The sequence below is a fragment of the Mytilus galloprovincialis genome, chromosome 2 (genome assembly GCF_965363235.1).
Source record: "Mytilus galloprovincialis chromosome 2, xbMytGall1.hap1.1, whole genome shotgun sequence".
Lineage (NCBI taxonomy): Eukaryota > Metazoa > Mollusca > Bivalvia > Mytilida > Mytilidae > Mytilus > Mytilus galloprovincialis.
Window position 1 is genome coordinate 93,127,219 of NC_134839.1, and position 19,418 is coordinate 93,146,636.

General features: G+C 32.6%; 1 protein-coding gene across 1 annotated transcript in view; it reads right to left on the bottom strand.

Moving 5' to 3' along the window:
• Positions 1-18,741, bottom strand: part of LOC143064901 (uncharacterized) — a 31,426-nt gene extending 12,685 nt beyond the window's left edge. Inside the window, exons 1-13 of the mRNA XM_076238103.1 lie at positions 18,397-18,741; positions 17,177-17,230; positions 16,157-16,231; positions 15,654-15,742; positions 14,636-14,748; positions 11,396-13,559; positions 9,126-9,206; positions 5,590-8,642; positions 4,548-4,797; positions 3,231-3,316; positions 2,418-2,509; positions 2,187-2,227; positions 1,345-1,934 (exon numbers count right to left, since the gene is read on the bottom strand). Coding sequence (XP_076094218.1) covers positions 1,345-1,934; positions 2,187-2,227; positions 2,418-2,509; positions 3,231-3,316; positions 4,548-4,797; positions 5,590-8,642; positions 9,126-9,206; positions 11,396-13,559; positions 14,636-14,748; positions 15,654-15,742; positions 16,157-16,231; positions 17,177-17,230; positions 18,397-18,464 — 6,756 coding nt within the window. The 5' untranslated portion in view covers positions 18,465-18,741. The remainder of the gene's footprint in view (positions 1-1,344; positions 1,935-2,186; positions 2,228-2,417; positions 2,510-3,230; positions 3,317-4,547; positions 4,798-5,589; positions 8,643-9,125; positions 9,207-11,395; positions 13,560-14,635; positions 14,749-15,653; positions 15,743-16,156; positions 16,232-17,176; positions 17,231-18,396) is intronic.
• Between the last annotated feature and the right edge of the window lie 677 nt (positions 18,742-19,418).

Below are 19,418 nucleotides of genomic sequence, written 5' to 3' on the forward strand. Positions count from 1 at the left end.
TCAAAGTCGATAAACCATGACTAAGGGGCAAAATAATCTGCATGGAAATGAGATATGCCCATGCATACCAAATATCATTGACCTACCACTTGTGGATCACCATAAACTAAACCAAATCACAAACCGATACATTGTTGATGACAACCCAGACGCCGGACACAGCATACCTATGTCTCGCTTTTTGACTCCATCAAGGCGAGACAAAAACTTCTAATTAAAAAAACAACCCTTTTTAAGTCAATAAAGCATGACTGACAAAGTTGACCCTATATACTGTACACAACAGAGAATGCATGTGTATACTCAAATGACTGTATAACAAGTTTTGTGTCATACAGGACTTATTCTTAAATTAACTGTATAAAACTAGAGGCTCTCAAGAGCCTGTGTCGCTCACCTTGGTCTATGTGCATATTAAACAATGGACACAGATAAATTCATGACAAAATTGTGTTTTGGTGATCATGATGTGTTTGTAGATCTTACTTTACTGGACATTCTTCTTGCTACAATTATCTCTATCTATAATGAACTTGGCCCAGTAATTACAGTGGAAAATATTTACAAAAATTTACGAAAATTGTTAAAAATTGACTATAAAGGGCAATAACTCCTTAATGGGTCAACTGACCATTTTGGTCAAATTGACTTATTTGTAGATCTTATTTTGCTGTACGTTATTATTGTTTACAGTTTATCTCTATCAATAATAATATTCAAGATAATAAGCAAAAACTGCAAAATTTCCTTAAAATTACCAATTCAGGGGCAGCAACCCAACAACGGGTTGTCCGATTTGTCTGAAAATTTCAGGGCAGATAGATCTTGACCTAATAGATTAATTTACCTCATGTCAGATTGCTCTAAATGCTTTGGTTTAAGAATTACAAGCCAAAATCTACATTTTACCCCTATGTTCTATTTTTAGCCATGGCGGCCATCTTAGTTGGTTGGCCGGGTCACGCCACAAATTTTTTAAACTAGATACCCCAATGATGATTGTGGCCAAGTTTGGTTAAATTTGGCCCAGTAGTTTCAGAGGAGAAGATTTTTGTAAAAGTTAACGATGACGAACAACTACGGACTACAACGCCGCCGGACGCCAAGTGATGAGAAAACTGAAAATCAGTATTAAAAGTAACACATATAATCTTAAGTATTTGTTCAGCCCAACCTGATATGGGACACATGAATGGACAGGAGAGGGACTGGAAAACATAATGGCCCCTCATCTATTGATGTAAGCAAATCATGAAAAATTTTCATTTTTTTTATTAGGTAACAGTTGACACATACCCCGGTATAATTTTTTTGGTTCCTTCATTTATAGTAAATTGTACCTACCATCTGAGGTAAAATTAATCCAGTTGAAACAAAGCATCTCTGTAGCCTTTTTGTTTCAGCTGTATTTGTAACTAATGGAGACAAAATCTTCTGCCTTTTCCTCTCCATGGCGGGTAATAGTTGTGGAGACCTCTGATCTAAGGGAGAATATAACAGTTTAGATGGCTTTGATGTAATATTATTGGCTAACTGATTTCTCCATGGTGATGACTTAATTTGAGAAGGTATGTTCTCATTATTAACTTGGTCTATTACAGATAAATGCTTCTGGTCAATATCTGATCTTGTACTTCGTCTTTGTGATATTAACTCTTTGTCTTCTATACCATCTATTTCCACTGTAGATCTTTCTTTTTCTTGGCTTGATTCTTCAGGTAAAAGTTCAAGGCCATGTTTCCTAAATTCTGTTGTAAAGTCAGTTTCTTCTGTCATTTCAATTTGTTGGGGTGACAAAGGAGGGGGAGATGGTGGGTTTGGACTAAGGAATAGTTCATCGCCTGATTGGTATTCCTGAATAACATCACTGTTCCGAGAAATAGGTCGTTCATTTGGCTCATCAATATCACTGAAATTCAACTTATTTGTATTCTCTGAAAATAAAACAAGCACATTTGGAATGAAACTATACTCTTTTGCTGATTACATTTCTATGCCTATAAATTATAAATTTGTTGGAGAAAAAACAAACAGTAAAAAGCAATATTTTATATTTGTTCCAAAGCTTACTCAGAGCATCCAGTTATCTGTGATTTTTCAATGATGATTTTAAACAAACTGAAATTAGAATTTAAAGTATAAGCTGAAGAGGATCTACACAAACTGTTCCTCTATTTTATACAAACCTGTGCTTCCATCTTCTTCACCTGCTCTTTGTATTCTTGAGCTAAAATGAAAAGTGAATTTGTTAATTTTATTTGAATAATGTAAAACTTAAATGAATTTTGCTTTTCCTACTGAAGAAACCATTGATGAGAGTTGATGTCACATTGTAAAGTAGTTTCCATTAATATCAAGTTTTCTTTGATTTAATTGTATGCTATAAATTGAAGACTACAAGAAACTTTTATTCTAACCTGTTAGTAGCAGTATCAGCAGCCAGCTGTGCTTCTATTTCTTGCATTTCTCTCCGCATTCTTTCTAAATCACTCTCCAATTTGTATCTTTGCTATAAAGATAACACATTTAAAGATATATAAATTCAGCCAAAACTACTCTATACTCTGTATATCTGTTTAACTTATCTTTCAATATATTAGTTTTGCACATGGTCATATTTTTCTGATGGTGTCTTTATACTTTAATCCATTGGATATTGAATGTTTAAAAATAGCTAATATGCTTGTCCTATGTAAGGATGTCTTTGTTTATCGCTTAGGATTTTTTCCCTTTAAAGACTTCGGTGTTGATTGCATATCTTTGATGTCAGAGACATATATGAGTTATATATATTTGACATATATTATGAGACACTCTGTCCTGAAAATGCAAAGGAGCTGTTCATTTAACCTATTTTTATATTGATAGGTGGATGTTAGAGAGTTGTTATGCAGATGACCTACCTGTGTATTGATAGGTTCACTTTGACTTGAGAATGCAGATGAGGAAGTGTTATTGAGATGACCTACCTGTGTATTGATAGGTTCACTTTGACTTGAGAATGCAGATGAGGAAGTGTTATTGAGATGACCTACCTGTGTATTGATAGGTTCACTTTGACTTGAGAATGCAGATGAGGAGGTGTTATTGAGATGACCTACCTGTGTATTGATAGGTTCACTTTGACTTGAAAATGCAGATGAGGTGTTATTGAGATGACCTACCTGTGTATTGATAGGTTCACTTTGACTTGAGAATGCAGATAAGGAGGTGTTATTGAGATGACCTACCTGTGTATTGATAGGTTCACTTTGACTTGAGAATGCAGATGAGGAGGTGTTATTGAGATGGCGACTTGTGACACTATCTTCTGAAGCTGTAAATAAAATTTTAGACCATTTTATATTCTATAAAGTAATAATTTCTGTCCATGGCATCAATGGTTTTTAACTTATCAGAAGACAGAGCGAAAAATTGTTCAACATTTTTCCAAAAGATATCTACCACATGACATTTTGTCTAAATTTAATGCTACTTTCTTTTGGGTGAAGTTCAAATTGCTAAAGACAGCAAATTTTAGATGCCAAACGATGACAGATTCAACATAATTAAAATTATGCAACAAATCTAAACATGGGACAATACTTTTTATTCAGAACTATAAACAAGAAACTTAAGGACAAGTATGTACACAACTATTGGTCACTGTAGGGCTTTCAATTATGAGAAAACCCATACTGTATAATAAACGATAAAATTCCAATGCATGACAAAATAATTACATTAGATGTATGTTTCATTATAATATTTTATTCTGATTGGCTAACTGCACATCACGTGTTATTATTCTAGCAAGCAGTTGCATTGCTCAATACAACTTTTCACTCATGATTACACGTGCTCCAACAATAAAGTGCACAGGTGAATTAAATAATAAAATATATAAAATTCGTGTTTTCATGATCATAGCTAAAAAATGTAATTATAAGTATTGAATACTTCTTTTTGTAACTTTATAGGGTTGTAAAAGCGTTGACCGTGCGTACATTTTTAGAATGAAGCGCTTCTGCGCTTCATACAAAATGTACTTCGGTCAACGCTTTTACACCCCAATAAATTTACAAAAAGAAGCATTCAATTCTTAAATGTGAAGCAATTGAACAGCCTGATACATGCTCCAAACAGTAAGTGATAAATCATATCAGGCAGACATCATGCAACAATGTCAATAGTGATAAATCATATCAGGCAGACATCATGCAACAATGTCAATAACCAATCATATCAGGCAGACATTATGCAACAATGTCAATAACCAATCATATCAGGCAGACATCATGCAACAATGTCAATAACCAATCATATCAGGCAGACATTATGCAACAATGTCAATAACCAATCATATCAGTCAGACATAATGCAACAATGTCAATAACCAATCATATCAGGCAGACATTATGCAACAATGTCAATAACCAATCATATCAGGCAGACATCATGCAACAATGTCAATAACCAATGACCAATTGTTCTTTCCAATTCTATTTCCTGCTTACTTTTATACATTTGCATTCAATATGTTTACTGTTTACATTCAATATATATACCATTAGATGAGTCACTATCATCCTCAACTATTCTTCTTCTTTTCTTCTTAACTCTAACAACTTCACCATCATCATCAGACATTGGATCTTCATTAGGCGGTTCAACTGTGTCAACTTCCACAACATCATTTAGGTCCTGTCTATCCTCCACACTGAAAGGCGTTGATTGTTTAAATTCACCATCAATATGGTGCACTGTATGACAAGATTTTATCAACACTACATCTTCATCTTCAGAGTCACTTGACAGCTAAAAGTAAAGAGATGTTTGTTAATAAGTATGTTTATTAGATTTTTGAACTGTGGCAATATTTGAATTACTTTATAGATCATCAAACTCGGCAAAAAATTCAAAAAAAGACAATATGATGGATAGCAACATTGCTAATCAATTCAAAGTAACCATAACCTAGGGGGCAGAACATTGAAATGGTTGTCAAACTGATATGTACTGATAGTGATGCAAACTTATAGACATTGATGTATTACAAGTAGTTCCTATCAAAATGACTTAAGCAGAAAACTTTTAAACAACTGTTGACCTTTGTTGCAGGCGCGACAAAAGTGTCAAATATATTGTATATACTTCTTCTTTTTATATTTCATATACAAAATTTTGATAACCTATCATGTACATTATGTATGTACATGGATCTTAATAAAAACAGGACTACTAAAGAGTAAAACTCACTTTTTTGATTAAATGAAGGCAAAATAACATATAGAGGATGGAGGGTTGGTAAATTCTAATCACTTCAAGATTGAAACTTTAAAATGAGGTTAATGTCAAATGAGTTAGACACACTCCTAGTAATGAATAAACATTTTAAATATTATTGATTGATCTATAGTTACTGAGAAACAGCCCAATCCATTCACTTAAACAGGACCAACATTGGAAGGCCTGCTGATACACCACAGTAAACTGTATATCTAAATCATTCAGTTATTTCTATTGAAATTTATCCAAAATCCTAATGTTGGCAACACTGGTAAAGTAACAACCTATTCAAATTAAGACAGATACCATACAAATACTTACATCTTGATGGTTATCACTGTACTGGTCCCCTCCAATCAGATCAGGTAATGGTGAACTGGGTTCTATATCTACATCATACTCAACATCATTACTATCTGGTACACTTTTTCTCTCCTCAAATTTCTTTATCTTCATATTTTGACCTGATCTGTTAAGCTTCACTTGATTAGACATTGTTTTTCTTGACAATGGGGTTGAAGAATCTGGGATATTATCAACCTCTGGCAACAAAATAGCAGTTTCTTGATCTTCAAATGGTTTAGATTTTCTAGATTGGTATTCTTGGTTTTTCAAATCCAAATGATTTTTACTTTTGTCACCAATATCATCTTCCATTAAAGTCAAATCATCTGAGAAATTCAATTTATCCTGACGTATTATTTCATCTTCCTCCTCTGAAATTTCAGTGTCAGCAATATTGTCTCTCAATAATCTTTCAAAATTGTTTTGTTTTACTTGTACAATGACATCTGTATCACTATCCTCAAGGTTCTCTTTATTTTGACTTTGTAACTCTGGTTTTTGGCTCAATCTTTGTTTCCCGCCATTTAGTTTCACATCTTTGGCTTTCTTAGGTTTTTTAGGGGAAAACGTAAAGGTAGGAGAAATCTTCTGAGCTTTAGGAATGTTTTCTTGTGCTTTCGGTGTATTACTTTTGGTAGGTGTTAATTCTGTATTCTTCTGGTCTGTTTGAGGACTGTGAGGACTCTTAATTATATTTTTATAAGGACTCTTTATAACATTTCTATAAGGACTGGTATTTTCTGACTTTTTTGGTGAACTGTAGGTTATATGCACTTGATAACTATTCTCTGATGTAAGAGTTTGATCTCTGATTCCTTCACTTATTTCATTATTAATTTCATAAAGGTCTTTTTGTTTATCTAATTCTTCTGAGGCTGACTCACTGCAGGTGTTATTCTGTTGGTTTAAGCTTTTCCTCTTTCTAGCAAGTCCTCTTACAGTTCTTTTTCCTTTGACAGTTTTCACTTTTTCAGGACTTAAGATATCTTTATCTGGGTCTGACAAATGTTTCTGTGACTTATTTTCTTGATCTATCAATTCCTTGTCAATAGAACTTATATTCTGCAAAGATTCAGGTTTCAGTGTGAAAGGGTCATTTTCCTTTTTATCAATGTTTTCTTCTGGTTTAGCAACAATTATGTCTTTAAACTGACCAGTTTTGTTAAAATTTTCTATTTCTTGGGTACATTGATTCTTTTTTAAAAGAGATGTCTGACTTGATCGTTCAACAATCGAGGTTAGCACTTCTGATGGTTCCAAGTCCAAACAAATAATTCCCTCTTGGTTCTGAGGTAAGGATTGAGAATAATTGCTCTGTTTCTCAGAATCCATCATAAAGATGTCCTCAGGAGAACAACTTTCTGTGGTCTCCAACTTATCTTTAGCTGTTCTGTCTCCTTCTGTATTTTGACATGCCAACTGTCTCTCTTCAGATCTCCTCTTCTTCTCAGCAGATTTTCTTATATTGAGAGATTTCTGTGACACTAGGGTTGGTGGCAATGTATCATCTGTATCTAGGTTTAAGTATCCTGGTTGACTTTCTCTTTCATTAACTTTGTCCTCACTTTTATTTTTATGTTCAACATGTTCACATTCAGGAGGAGTGCTGTCTTGTTCTAAATCTGTAGTCATCAGGACTTTCTCAACATTACTACTGTTACTCTTTTCTGCAAACTGTTTCTCAAGGCCAACTTTACCTCCCAAAGTTTCATCTTTACAAGTCTGTGTTCCTGATAAGACTATAGGTGTTCCCATCAAATGGTCAGGGATATGTGGTTGGCTTATTATTTCAACATCAGAATCAGGAAACATTTCTTGTGTCTTCCCCATTTTTACTTGACTATTTCTGGTGGAAGTCCTTCTTTTCTGAATTGCTGAGCTACTTGATTGTGATTGATGTTTTCCTGATTTGATGGAATGGTTAGATAAACTGATCATTGAATCAGATTCTGTTGCAGGAATCATTTCAACACTGCTATCAATTTCTATATCAACTGAATTTGAGTTAATCTTAGGTTTTTTTATAATATGTCTTTTTATATTTGCTTGGTCTACAGTTTCATCACTTTCAACAATTCTTGTTGCAGAGCTTCCTAAAGGATTGAAATGATCTCCCTTTTCTGGAGGAAGAAGTATTGAAACACTTTCTTGTGATGTTGTGTCACTTAAAACATCCATATTTTTCAATTGTGATTGGCAATTATTTGAAACAGGTGTGTCCTCCACAACAGATTGAATTTCTATACGATAGTTAGGACTATCTTGACTTTTTACTTTCCTGGATCGTAACTTACTCCTGCTTTTCCTCACAGGAACATCAGAGTCTTGGATTTCATTTACAGTTGATACAGTTGACTGACTGCTTATTTCTACTGATTCATTACTTTCTGTAACGTTGAGATTTTGGATCATATTTTTTTTCTGCTTTTGCTTTGTTAATACTTTTTCGTTAATCTGTTTCTGATCTTCACTCTGCATTCTATTATTTTGTGAGCTTTGATTTTGAAGTGGTGGTAACCTTTCAGCAGATTCAGGATCAATTTGAGCTTCCATTATATAATCATCAACACTTTCTGGTACAACCTGGATATCCATTGTTTCTATCTCATTTTCAACCTGTATGTCAATGTTTTCTTGTGTATTCTCCACATAAATATTACTATCATTTGTTCGAACACTTTCATCTGCATTTTCTGATAAATTTTCCACAAGCTGTGACAGATTTGGTGACAAATCTTTATTTTTTCTAACCTTTCTATCCTTTGAAAGATTCTGACTTTTAATCTGTTCATGTCTATTTTCATCTACTATTACATTTTTCTGAGGTTCAAGATTCTGCTGTGTTGGATCTTCCTGAGGTTTGGGATTTCCTAGTGTTGGATCTTTCTGAGGTTTGGGAATCCCCTGTGTTAGATCCTTCTGAGGTTTGGGAATCCCCTGTGTTGGATCTTTCTGAGGTTTGGGAATCTTCCCCGTTAAATCTTTTTTATTTTCTATGATACTACTATTTGTTTCCTGTGACACAACATCTGGAAAAGACAAACAATTTATACCTGATTCCTATACATAGATAGAATTGAATACAATAATAATGAAAAAAATCAACAACTCTTATGCTGTCTGCACAAGAACATGTGTGTGCGTGTGTGCAGGTGTGAGATTTTATTATGCATCGTAATTCTTTAAAAATGTCAAAAATATCATTGATACCTTTATCTTAAGCTACTTTCAGGTATTTCATTGAAACAATAAAGTGGGAATAACTACTTGAACTCAATATTGTGCTTGATAAATGCAAAGGGATACAGAAGGGTTTTTTCCTAAAGGGAATAGTCAAGCATCTTCGCTTGCACACAAATTTTTATTCTAGTTAAATTTTTTTTTTTAATTGTACCAGTATATTAAAAAGTGTCCAATATATTTAAAGCAGTACAGGTTAACCCCCCCCCCCCCCCCCCCCCCTCCTATAAAGCCCCTTTAAACAAGAATAAAGAAAAGTAAAAATCCAATACCTTGAGATGGCAGTTCAAACTCCTCTTGACTTGGATGAATGTCAAGGTCATCAGTACTGGTGCTGCCATCAGAGTTGTGACCTGATACACAAAAAAATGAATTTCAATTTAACACCTGCTGATTTTGCTCGGTCTTATCTGTACATGCACAATATACAAATTATTTCTATTTACTCTAAACATGCGCAATATCAATATGTATATAAATTATCTTAATAACGAATGTACATGTACATTGTATTACATTTATTTAATTCAAATGATCAAAGTATGGTCCATCAAAATATCAAATTCTTCAGTACAAACAATTGTAAATAAGGCATTATGGCCGCATTATATACTAAGTTTGGTAGCAGTTGGACATACAGGTAAAAAAATAACATCTGGAAAAACATTGGTCAAAACTTCAGGCAATGAACAGGCTGTTACAGCTGATGTGAAATTGATCTTTAACCTGTTAACCCCAAAATTTATAAGGGGTTCCGCAATCCCATGAGGTGTTATTAAATCATATTTGTTAAAAGTTTGGCATATGGTTTTAAAGATAACAAAATTTATAATATTTCCAATACTTTAGTCTTATCAACAGCTGACATTTGATTTATTGACAAAACAGTTTTTGACCAAAAATTCTGTTTAGTTTTACACTTTCAACCAGGCATAATCATGCAAAGTTTGGAAAATATATTCCTAATAAAGATTTTGTCCAGAAATAAAAAAGTTGATGTCTGGATACAAGGACATCATTAATCATATTATAAGTTGAGTATACTATTAATTTTGTTAATAAAATGAAAAGACTGGTTCCATACATACCTACATAAATGCATTCAGCTTAAGTCCTTGGACAAATAAAATTTATTATAGCTTTTTTTTTTTACATTGTTTTTTTCAATTTAACTTTTTTTGTGATTGGTTATCATGGTAATTAACAGTCGGAAACCCGGTTGAAATAGAACAAAAGAATTGAAGCTCTTTGTTAGAGAAGGCGATAAATGTTTACTGTAATGTTTACTAATTAGCCTGTAAAAAAATATAATCCTAAAAGAAAATAGTGTCAATCTAAAGCTAAAACTATTGTGAGCATTAGTTAATGATCTTGTCTGCATTGATTTAACTTAAAACAATTGGCTGATCGGTTGTCAGGTGGAATTTTTGAAAATTCATAAACATTTAAAAAAATTCTAATTGAATATTTCGTGGAAGGGCAGACTAGATTTTTTTTGTGTTTGAAGACTATAAACTAGTTAACACACACAAAAAATTATAATTTTTCGAAGATATGCATTTTCATCATCCAACTTGAAAGACTGTCGTCAAGTACTTTTAGTAAAAAAAAATAGCTATTCGAACACACCTACTCTGTTTTTGTGATTCATTAGATAGGTATTTCACTTGCCCCATATATTTCATCTTTTAGTACTGTGTTATAAAGTCAACCTGTATCTTTGATATATATAAAAATGATAGAATCTGAAGCGAGACGATGTATGAAATTTTCTTGGTTTGTACGATATCAAGACAAAATATTCAACTCAAACACGCCCTAACATAAAAAGGTGCACTCGATTTTCTCTTTTTGATACAACTGTTACCTATTTTTGGGAATTTTTTCTTGAGTCACATAATGGAAGGGCAGATATGAAAATTACTGAACTAATAGATTGATATGTTTTCCGTCCGTGGTAATTTTTTTTTTGAATCGGAGGTTATGGATTTTCTACATCCAACTTAAAAGATACCCATGTCGTCAACTTGATATCTAATTGTTCAGCTTAACTATGTACTAGATAAATTGAAAACTTGTGCAAATGGTGTTTTTAAAATAAAACACTTTGTAATTTTGTTTGTTTCTATTAACTTTTAAAATTTGTGTCACTATAATGCTCTAAAACTCTGAAACCTACACAAAAAATAAAAAACCTAAAACACCGCAGAAAAAGCTGCCATAACAGTAACATTAAATAAAAACTCTAGTTTATATATGTTACAAGTCTTTGTGAAGTTTTATCCTTATATGCTGGTCAGCCACAAAGTTTTTCCTCACAATTATTATCTCTGAAACAGATGTATTTTTCATTTTTGTAGCTTACTATAAGGTATTGTAATAGCTCATTGTTAAAGGATGTACTTATACCTGTAATTGTTCACAGCTTTGTCCTCTAGTCTTAATGAATAGTTGTCTCATTTGCAATCTTACCACATCACCTCATTTTATAATGTTTATAGATAACATATAAACAATATTTATATAATAAGTCGTTCCATACCTTTTTCCTCCCATTCAAAAGGAATCTTAGTTTTCTTAGCCATGATTTGCTGTTTCTTTTGCTTTATCATTTGAACCTGACTTGATGCAGACAAATTCTGGTTGCCATTCTGAACATTTTTCACTCTGGTCTCCTTTGGAAGCAGTCTACCTTTGTTCTTATCCACTACCATAGGCACAGACCTTCTTGTCTGGCGAGGGGTTCCACTTATTTCTATATTATTGGATGCAAATGATACAGATTTCCTTCCTTTCAATGAAATCTGAACGTTAAAAGTATCTGGAATTATATCTTCTGACGAAGTTTTGTTAGAATCCTCCTTCCAGCTCTTTTGCTGTAAAACTTCTTGAGTGCATGTCAACAAATCTTCATCTTCGGCTGAATTTATTGTCTCAATTAATTTTTTCATGTTCTTTTTATTAGTCTCTTCCTCCTGTTTTTCCTTCTTTAATTTGTTTGATAATCTTCTTCCTTTCTTGCTTTTTCCTGAAAGTGTAGAATCCTCAAAACTACCTGGAATTATGCTCAACTCACTATCCGTGTTATCTGAGATCAGGCTGTTAACTACCTGTGGATTTTGTACAAGTGTTGTATTTTCTATCAAACTATAACTCTTTTTCCTTCCATTGTGATTTTCAGTGTCTTGTATTAAGCTGACTTGATCAGATGAATTAGTTTGTATTTTATCTGTTGTATGTTTTTGCTGGTCATCACTTCTTTCACCCGATTCTTTCTGTTTTATATTTGTAGTATTCCCACTCATAAAATCTAGTTTGCCTTTCATTTGATCTTTTTGTTGTTTCTTGACATGTTTACTTTTCTTGGATTCTGGAATAACAGGTGTTTTCTGACTGGATTTGAATTCAAATGGATCAATGTAAGGCTCTTTCTCAACAGAAACAATGTTTTGGTGTGTTGATTTAGAGGAAGTGTTGCCTGATGGGGACACTTTCTTTATTACAAGCACACCCTTTTTCTGACAAACTGAGGTTGATTGGGCTGTTGGCTTAGATTTGAAAATTCTTCTCTTTTGTGAAGCTAAAGGTCTCATTCCTAAATTGTTAAAATCTGCAGCATCTGTCTCAATTGTGTCAATTCTATTATTTCCTTCTTCTGATTCGATGACAGAGGTTCCATTAACTTCTGCTCTATTTTCCTTATTCCCTTTCATACTATTTTTCTTATCAATCTCTTTCTCATTCAATGCAATAACATCTTCTAATAAAAGATTTTGTTCATCTACATCCCCCTCAATTTCAATAGGAACATCAATGGCTATTCCATGAACTAAATTCTCCTCTCCATTGCCACTATTTTGGCTAACAGGATTATCTGTTAGCCATGAATTAACCTTAGACTTTATTTGGACATCACTTGCCTTATCTCTCTGCCTTTTATATGTTTTATCTGCATTTGAATTATTTTTCTGCCTTTTATATGTTTTATCTGCAAACAGTTGTCTTTCCTTTGGTTGGAAATCTGGAGATGCCTGATCTTGACTTGCAACAATCAGATTATTTTTTTTAACTGTTAAAGCAGAATCAATTGCCTTGTTTCCAATTGTAAATTCTTTTTCTTTTCTTGTCTCAAATCTTTCATGACTAATTCGAGTGTCATTTAAGCTATTGTTAGTACTTTTAATATGTTTAAAGCCAGTATCCTCCATTTTCAATTGAGAACCTTGTTTTACCTGTAAATTGTCCCTTTGATGTCTTAATAAATGCACAGGTGTTATAGGTGAATCATTAAAATTATAAAGATCACTTTTGCTTGTTGGACTAAGGTTGTCTTTGTCTTGACTATCAACATTATAATTTACTCTTTTTGGACTTCTTAAACCGTAACCCCTTGGTACTTTCTGTTTTTCATCATTTTTCAATTCAGTTATATCTTTTGGTAGGATATTCTGTTTGACTATTTTCACGTTACGTTTTCGCAATTCATGTTTTAACTGTTTCGCTGATGTTTCCAGGTTTTTTGTTTTTTCTTCAGAATGACTACTTTCAGCGCCACAAGATCCCTGATCAAGATACTTTAATAAATCACACTGATCTTCAATGGCCAAACTCTTGCTGCTTGATTCTGAAATTGTCTTTTCAGTTTCAGGAATATTGAGAGACTTTCGTCTTTTGCTTTGCCTACAATTCTGTTTAGTCTCTGTTCTCTGCAAAAGATCAAACACATAAGAATTTATCAGTATGCTATGTTGTGTAAAAATGGTATTAATATTCAACCTTGAGCACTGCTAATTTTAAATATGACATGAGGATAGAGCAAATCAACTGTAAGAAGGTGCCAATTTTTGTTGAACTCTCAAACTTTTTTGAAATGTTTCAAGGACTGATGATACATGACAGATGGAAACTTCATAACAAAACATTTGTTTAAACAAAAGTATGAAGCATCAAGTTTTTTGGCGTCCTGAAATATGAAGCTTTATAGAAATGGTTTACACTGTCAGAGACACTGACAGATTGTTATTCTTACGTCTCATTCTGTGATTTGCATTGCAGGCCAGAAAAGAATAAGACCCCATACATGGTAAAGTTTCATAACATTTGGTAGAGGCAACCTTAAGTTAGAGAACATAATTTCCTTTTGTAAAGGGGGCAAAACTCCAGAACAGTTAAAGTGACACCACCAAAATTCAATCTTTATCTGTATTTTGTGGATATAAGCATTGTGTTTAAGTTTCATAATATTTGGTTAAGGCTATTTTAAGTAAGAGAACGAAAACAATTTTTCCATTTGTAAAGGGGCATAACTCTAGAATGGTTAAAAAAAAAGTGACGCCACCAAAATTCTAAACTGATCTGTGTTTTGTGGTAATATGCATTGTGTATAAGTTTCATAACATTTGACAGAGGCAAACTAAAGTCAGAGAACGGAAACCAATTTTGGGACTAACAAGGGTAAAACTTAATGCCCACTCTCCAAAGGCGTAGGCATAAAAATAGATGATCACTGATTTTGAAAAATTATCCGACACATTGCTGATATAAATCTTTGATATAGATTATTATATGTGAGAGAACTAACAAAACAGGACTGACATACACTCACATGGATGGAATAACGGACAATAACCTGGTATTTCTATGTCCTCTACACTGTCATACAAAGAGAACAAAATTCAAATCTAGGTCATAATATACTTTTTCTTTGAACTTATTATCCAGAAAAGTGACATAATGGAAATGAAAAATATTCTGTGATAAAGTTAAATGTTCTGATATATACCTTAGGTGATTCTACAATTATTTTTCTCTTAGTGCCCCTTGCTGCTTTGCATGGTAATGGTTCTGGTGTACATGGAGTTAAGTTCATGGATGGAAGACCTCTTGGAGGAGAAACTACAAAAGGATAAACAACACTTAGAGAAATGCATAAACAGATCTATTCAGTTGGTCCTTAGTATAAAAAAATATTTGTAAACACAAAATTTAAACACAGAATATTTCAAAATCGATATCTGTATCCTTTTGAACTGAAATATATAGTATTTTTTGTGTGAAATTTGATATAACTAATGGATTTTAATGAAATTTAATTCTAGGAAACATAATATAGCAAAGTGTTAGTCAAACTATTATTAAGTTAAAATGTTAAGATTATTTTTTGTTCAAACATGGGCTAATTAGTTGTTTCTGGTATGGAAAAATAATCAAACTGCCCTGTTTTCATTGAATATTGTGGAAAAGTGAAATTGATACTTATCAGGATTATCACATCATAAAGAGAAAATATATCCTTAAACTTTGAAATATAGACATGGTTTCTATCTAGTCATTGTTTTAAGATTCATTGTGATAACAGCTATTGAAAAATTATTTCGAATTTTAGCCTGTGTCTTGCCTGAAAAATACAGAACTTTAAATAAATCCAAAATTTATCTTCAGATTCTAAATCTTGACCTTGAAAAGAGTTTTGTCAAAGTTTCATAACTTTTCATGAAATTTTATGTTCAAAAATTCAGCCCAGACTGTAATGTTAACTGCAATAAGAGTTATAAAAAACCACTGACCAAGTTTCATGTAATTTTTCTGACAAATTTACTGATTGTAGTAATAAACCAATAATGTAATATATGTTCCATATTGAATTTTTGAAACAAAAATTTATTGATGTTAAGAAAACTCCCACTACAGACAGAACCTAAATGTTGACATCCCTGACAATGCTTAGATGTAATGTAGGATCAATATGTCTGGCGTTTGCAAAACATGTTGCAGGCTAGACAACAACAAAAACAACATACAGATAGCCCCTGTGTCTTCTTGAAAAGCTTTGATCAAGCTTCTCACACCCTCCACCATACTGTTTAACTGTGGTCTTTCATTTAAGCTCCTGAAAAAAAATCAACTTTTTTTTATTAATGAAATTTCTTGACATTAAAACAAAATTGAAATCTTATTTTGAAAATAAGTCTACTGATAGGGAGGTCAAATCTCAAACAAAAAATATCTTCAATTATATTGTCTTGAACAGTTTGTTACCGAGATCTTTTGTTGACTCCATCTCACCACTGAAATCTAAGTGGTAGCACATCTCTGTGAAGGTTTCAACACCAATTCATTCTGGTCAATATGAAATTCTAGTAAGAAGAAAAATATTTGTCTGTAATAGAGGATTAAAAATTTCAATTTATTCAATAAAATATCATCATTTAACTACATTTTCTAACGATACAATACATGTTATTTTAAATCTGATTGATTATACCAGATAGATCTTTTATTTTTTGTTCTATTTCTTAATTACCTTTTAGTGATAGGAGCTTTACATAGTGGACAAGGTACTGATCTCTTCTTTTCTAAAAACTCTAAAATACAGAATCTGCAAAACAATAGAAATAATTATGTTAAAGAAAGAACAAATTCTTTCATTAAATTCAACATGCTTTCCCTTTAAAATTTTCTGCCAGTTTTTTCCTCTTAATATTATATTCCAAGATTAAGTTCCAATATTTATGTTTCTTGTATTTTATAACCTCACCATACTATATTTGCCAGTCCCAAGTCAGGAGTCTGTAATTTAGTGGTTGTCGTTGGTTCATGTGTTTCGTACATGTATTTGTTTTTGGCAAACTGTTTTGTTATAAATTAGTTTGTTTTCTCAATTGAATTTTTACATTGTTCAGTATGAGGCCTTTTATAGCTGACTATACAGTATGGTATTAAGAAGAAATGAGTCTATGTGTAATTTTGTATAATTTCTGAGATACATGTTAAGACTTAATAAGTGCTTGATAGCACTGAGGTGGGTAAAGATTGTTTTATTTGTACATTGTAAAATTTTTAAATTAAACATTGCTTATTGATTGACTGGTGTTCTCTTTATGTCTAAAAGGAAATGTTAGACACTCACAAGTGCAGAAATTTACACATACAACTACCTACAGATCCATGAAAAATATGTTGCAAGGGTTTCTAGTGTGCAGAGAGCCTAATAATCTCTCTTCACAACGCATTCTTTATTCTGACAAGACATGGCTCTATAATTTTACAGCCCATGACTATTTCTGCCCCCAAAACAAAATGTACGTCCCACTTAAGCTATAGACTCTAAGAGGGCATGCATCAACAGTAATTACTTTTACTTGCAGAATATACTTCCCCACTTTAACTATAGAGACTCTAAGAGGGCATGCATCATTAGTAATTACTTTTACTTGCAGAATATACTTCCCCACTTTGCCAAGACTATAGCTAAAGAGAGGGCAGACACCTTTTAATGGATATTGTATTATTTAGAGGCATGTACATGAACATGGACACCTACCTGCAGAATGGATGGTCACAATTTGTTGACACTGGATTATTCAAGAGTTCAAGACTGAAAAAGAAAAAAAAACATACATGTATAATGGCATACTTCCAAAACAAATACAAGAGCAATAGATATGCCATGAAAACAAAACTTGCATGATTATACAATTGCCCACATGTCCAATGTACAGAAACATAATTCCTTGAATAAATATATCACACTTTTTTTCTTATTCTGCAGTAAAAAGCATTTAACAACAAAATCACTTTCTCCATCATTGTCCATACATTGTTCTAAATTATCTCTAATAAATATTATTTCATTAGATGATTAAAATGTCGAAGAAGGCCATTCAAACTTCAAATTTAGAGTTTAAAGTTTCAGTTTGAGACTAATGCGGTATGGGCTTTGCTCATTGTTGAAGGCCGTACGGTGACCTATAGATGTTAATGTCTGTGTCATTTTGGTCGTTTGTGGATAGTTGTCTCATTGGCAATCATACCACATCTTCTTTTTCGTAAGTTCAAAATATGATTTGATGTCATCTCATCAAATATAACAATATTTATGCCTCTAATGGATATGACAATGAGACAACAACCCAACATCCAAACCAAGGCATTATCATGGATATGAGTCTGCCAATCTTACTTGAACATCAATAGAAATAAATTTTAACATTAAGCAATTTCTTTTTTTGGGGTTCCAAAATGTTTTTGAGCATGTTGAGATATTCTTCCACATGTATGCGATAACACAATTTTTCGGTATTCTTGATTTGTTATTGATATTCATATTTCTCATGACAAACATTTTCATAATACATGTATCTGTGTCAAAAACGCATGTCACATGGGTAGAAATGCCTGTGGAATGACTGTCATTGGGGTCTCATTAAGGGGTTCTGGTCCCGGATCCCGCTTACTGTTTTGTCAGTTTCCCGTATCCTGATACACTATATACTTCAGCAATTTTCAATTTTTTTTTGTAATTTCCCGTACATGGTCATGAGTAATCAATTTTTTTTCACTAATTGCGATAATTTCCTGGTTAATAAATGTAACATTTTGTTCTGGATCCATTGACATTAAATTATAAAAGCAGAGGTGGGTACCCCTATTCTACAAAGGCACATTTGGCTATGCATCCACGCATGCGGGTACATACAGACACTGACCCCAAAGAAGAACCTGTTTGAGGTAAATCTTCCAAACCTGTGTAACAGTAATTACCATATTGAACATTCCAGATTTTTTGTTATTGAACCCAGCAGCTCTTGAACCTGGATCTTTTTCTCCATATTTAGTGTCTATTCTGTACGTTTTCAACTAATATTCAATGTTCTGCTGTGAAAAATGTATGCCGAGTACATGTATGTGCCAAATATTTTGTACATCGCAAACTTAATAATGCTTTTTGTTTTCAAATTTCACTTTTTGATAGGTCTGTCTTTATCACAGTTCATAATGAAGAAATTTCACTCCTTGAATAACTTTCTAGTTTACAAACAAACTAAAATTTACGTAATATTCTCTTCCCGCTATATTAAGATTGTTTTGGAAAACCCGCTTGCATACTATTTGAACCTTCAACATTGAAGATTTACGTTATTTCAATTTTTAGGAATAATTGTTGTGAAACGAACATTCCAAGATTTTTCTTACATTGAGAGCTAGCGTCATATTTTATGTACCTTCTTCTCCTTTAGTTATCTATCTATCTATCTTCATATTTCTGCACTCAGTCACAACTTTGACTATTACGTACCGTTGCATGCGTGGCTTGTTTACAATTTAAAAGAAATAAATTTTCAGTAAAGCCGTTTACGCTGAGACTAAAAGTAGTCTCAGTATTACGTTACATTACATTGGTGCATAGAAAAATAAAGTAAAATATAACAGTAATCTTTTTTTTGTGGATTGTTATCCTATGTATATTTCTTGGTAAAACTATGTACATGTTATGCAGTTTTTAGAATATTTGTGAAAGAGCAGATATAGAAATCTGCTCTTTAAAGCCGTCGCCGGACTGTTGTACAAAAGATTGCTGATGTAGGTACAAAATGTAGTAGGTTCCATTGTACTATTGTATGTGGATAAAATGAGAACTTGTAAGAATCTTTATTTGTTTGAATTTGTCGTAAAGTGGTTGGTATGTTTATATCTTGTTCTACTGTCTGATTGAACTAGAAGATCTTTAGGGTAAATTGCTATGTATTGGTGTATAATCTTATAGAATACCACTAGTCTTGTTT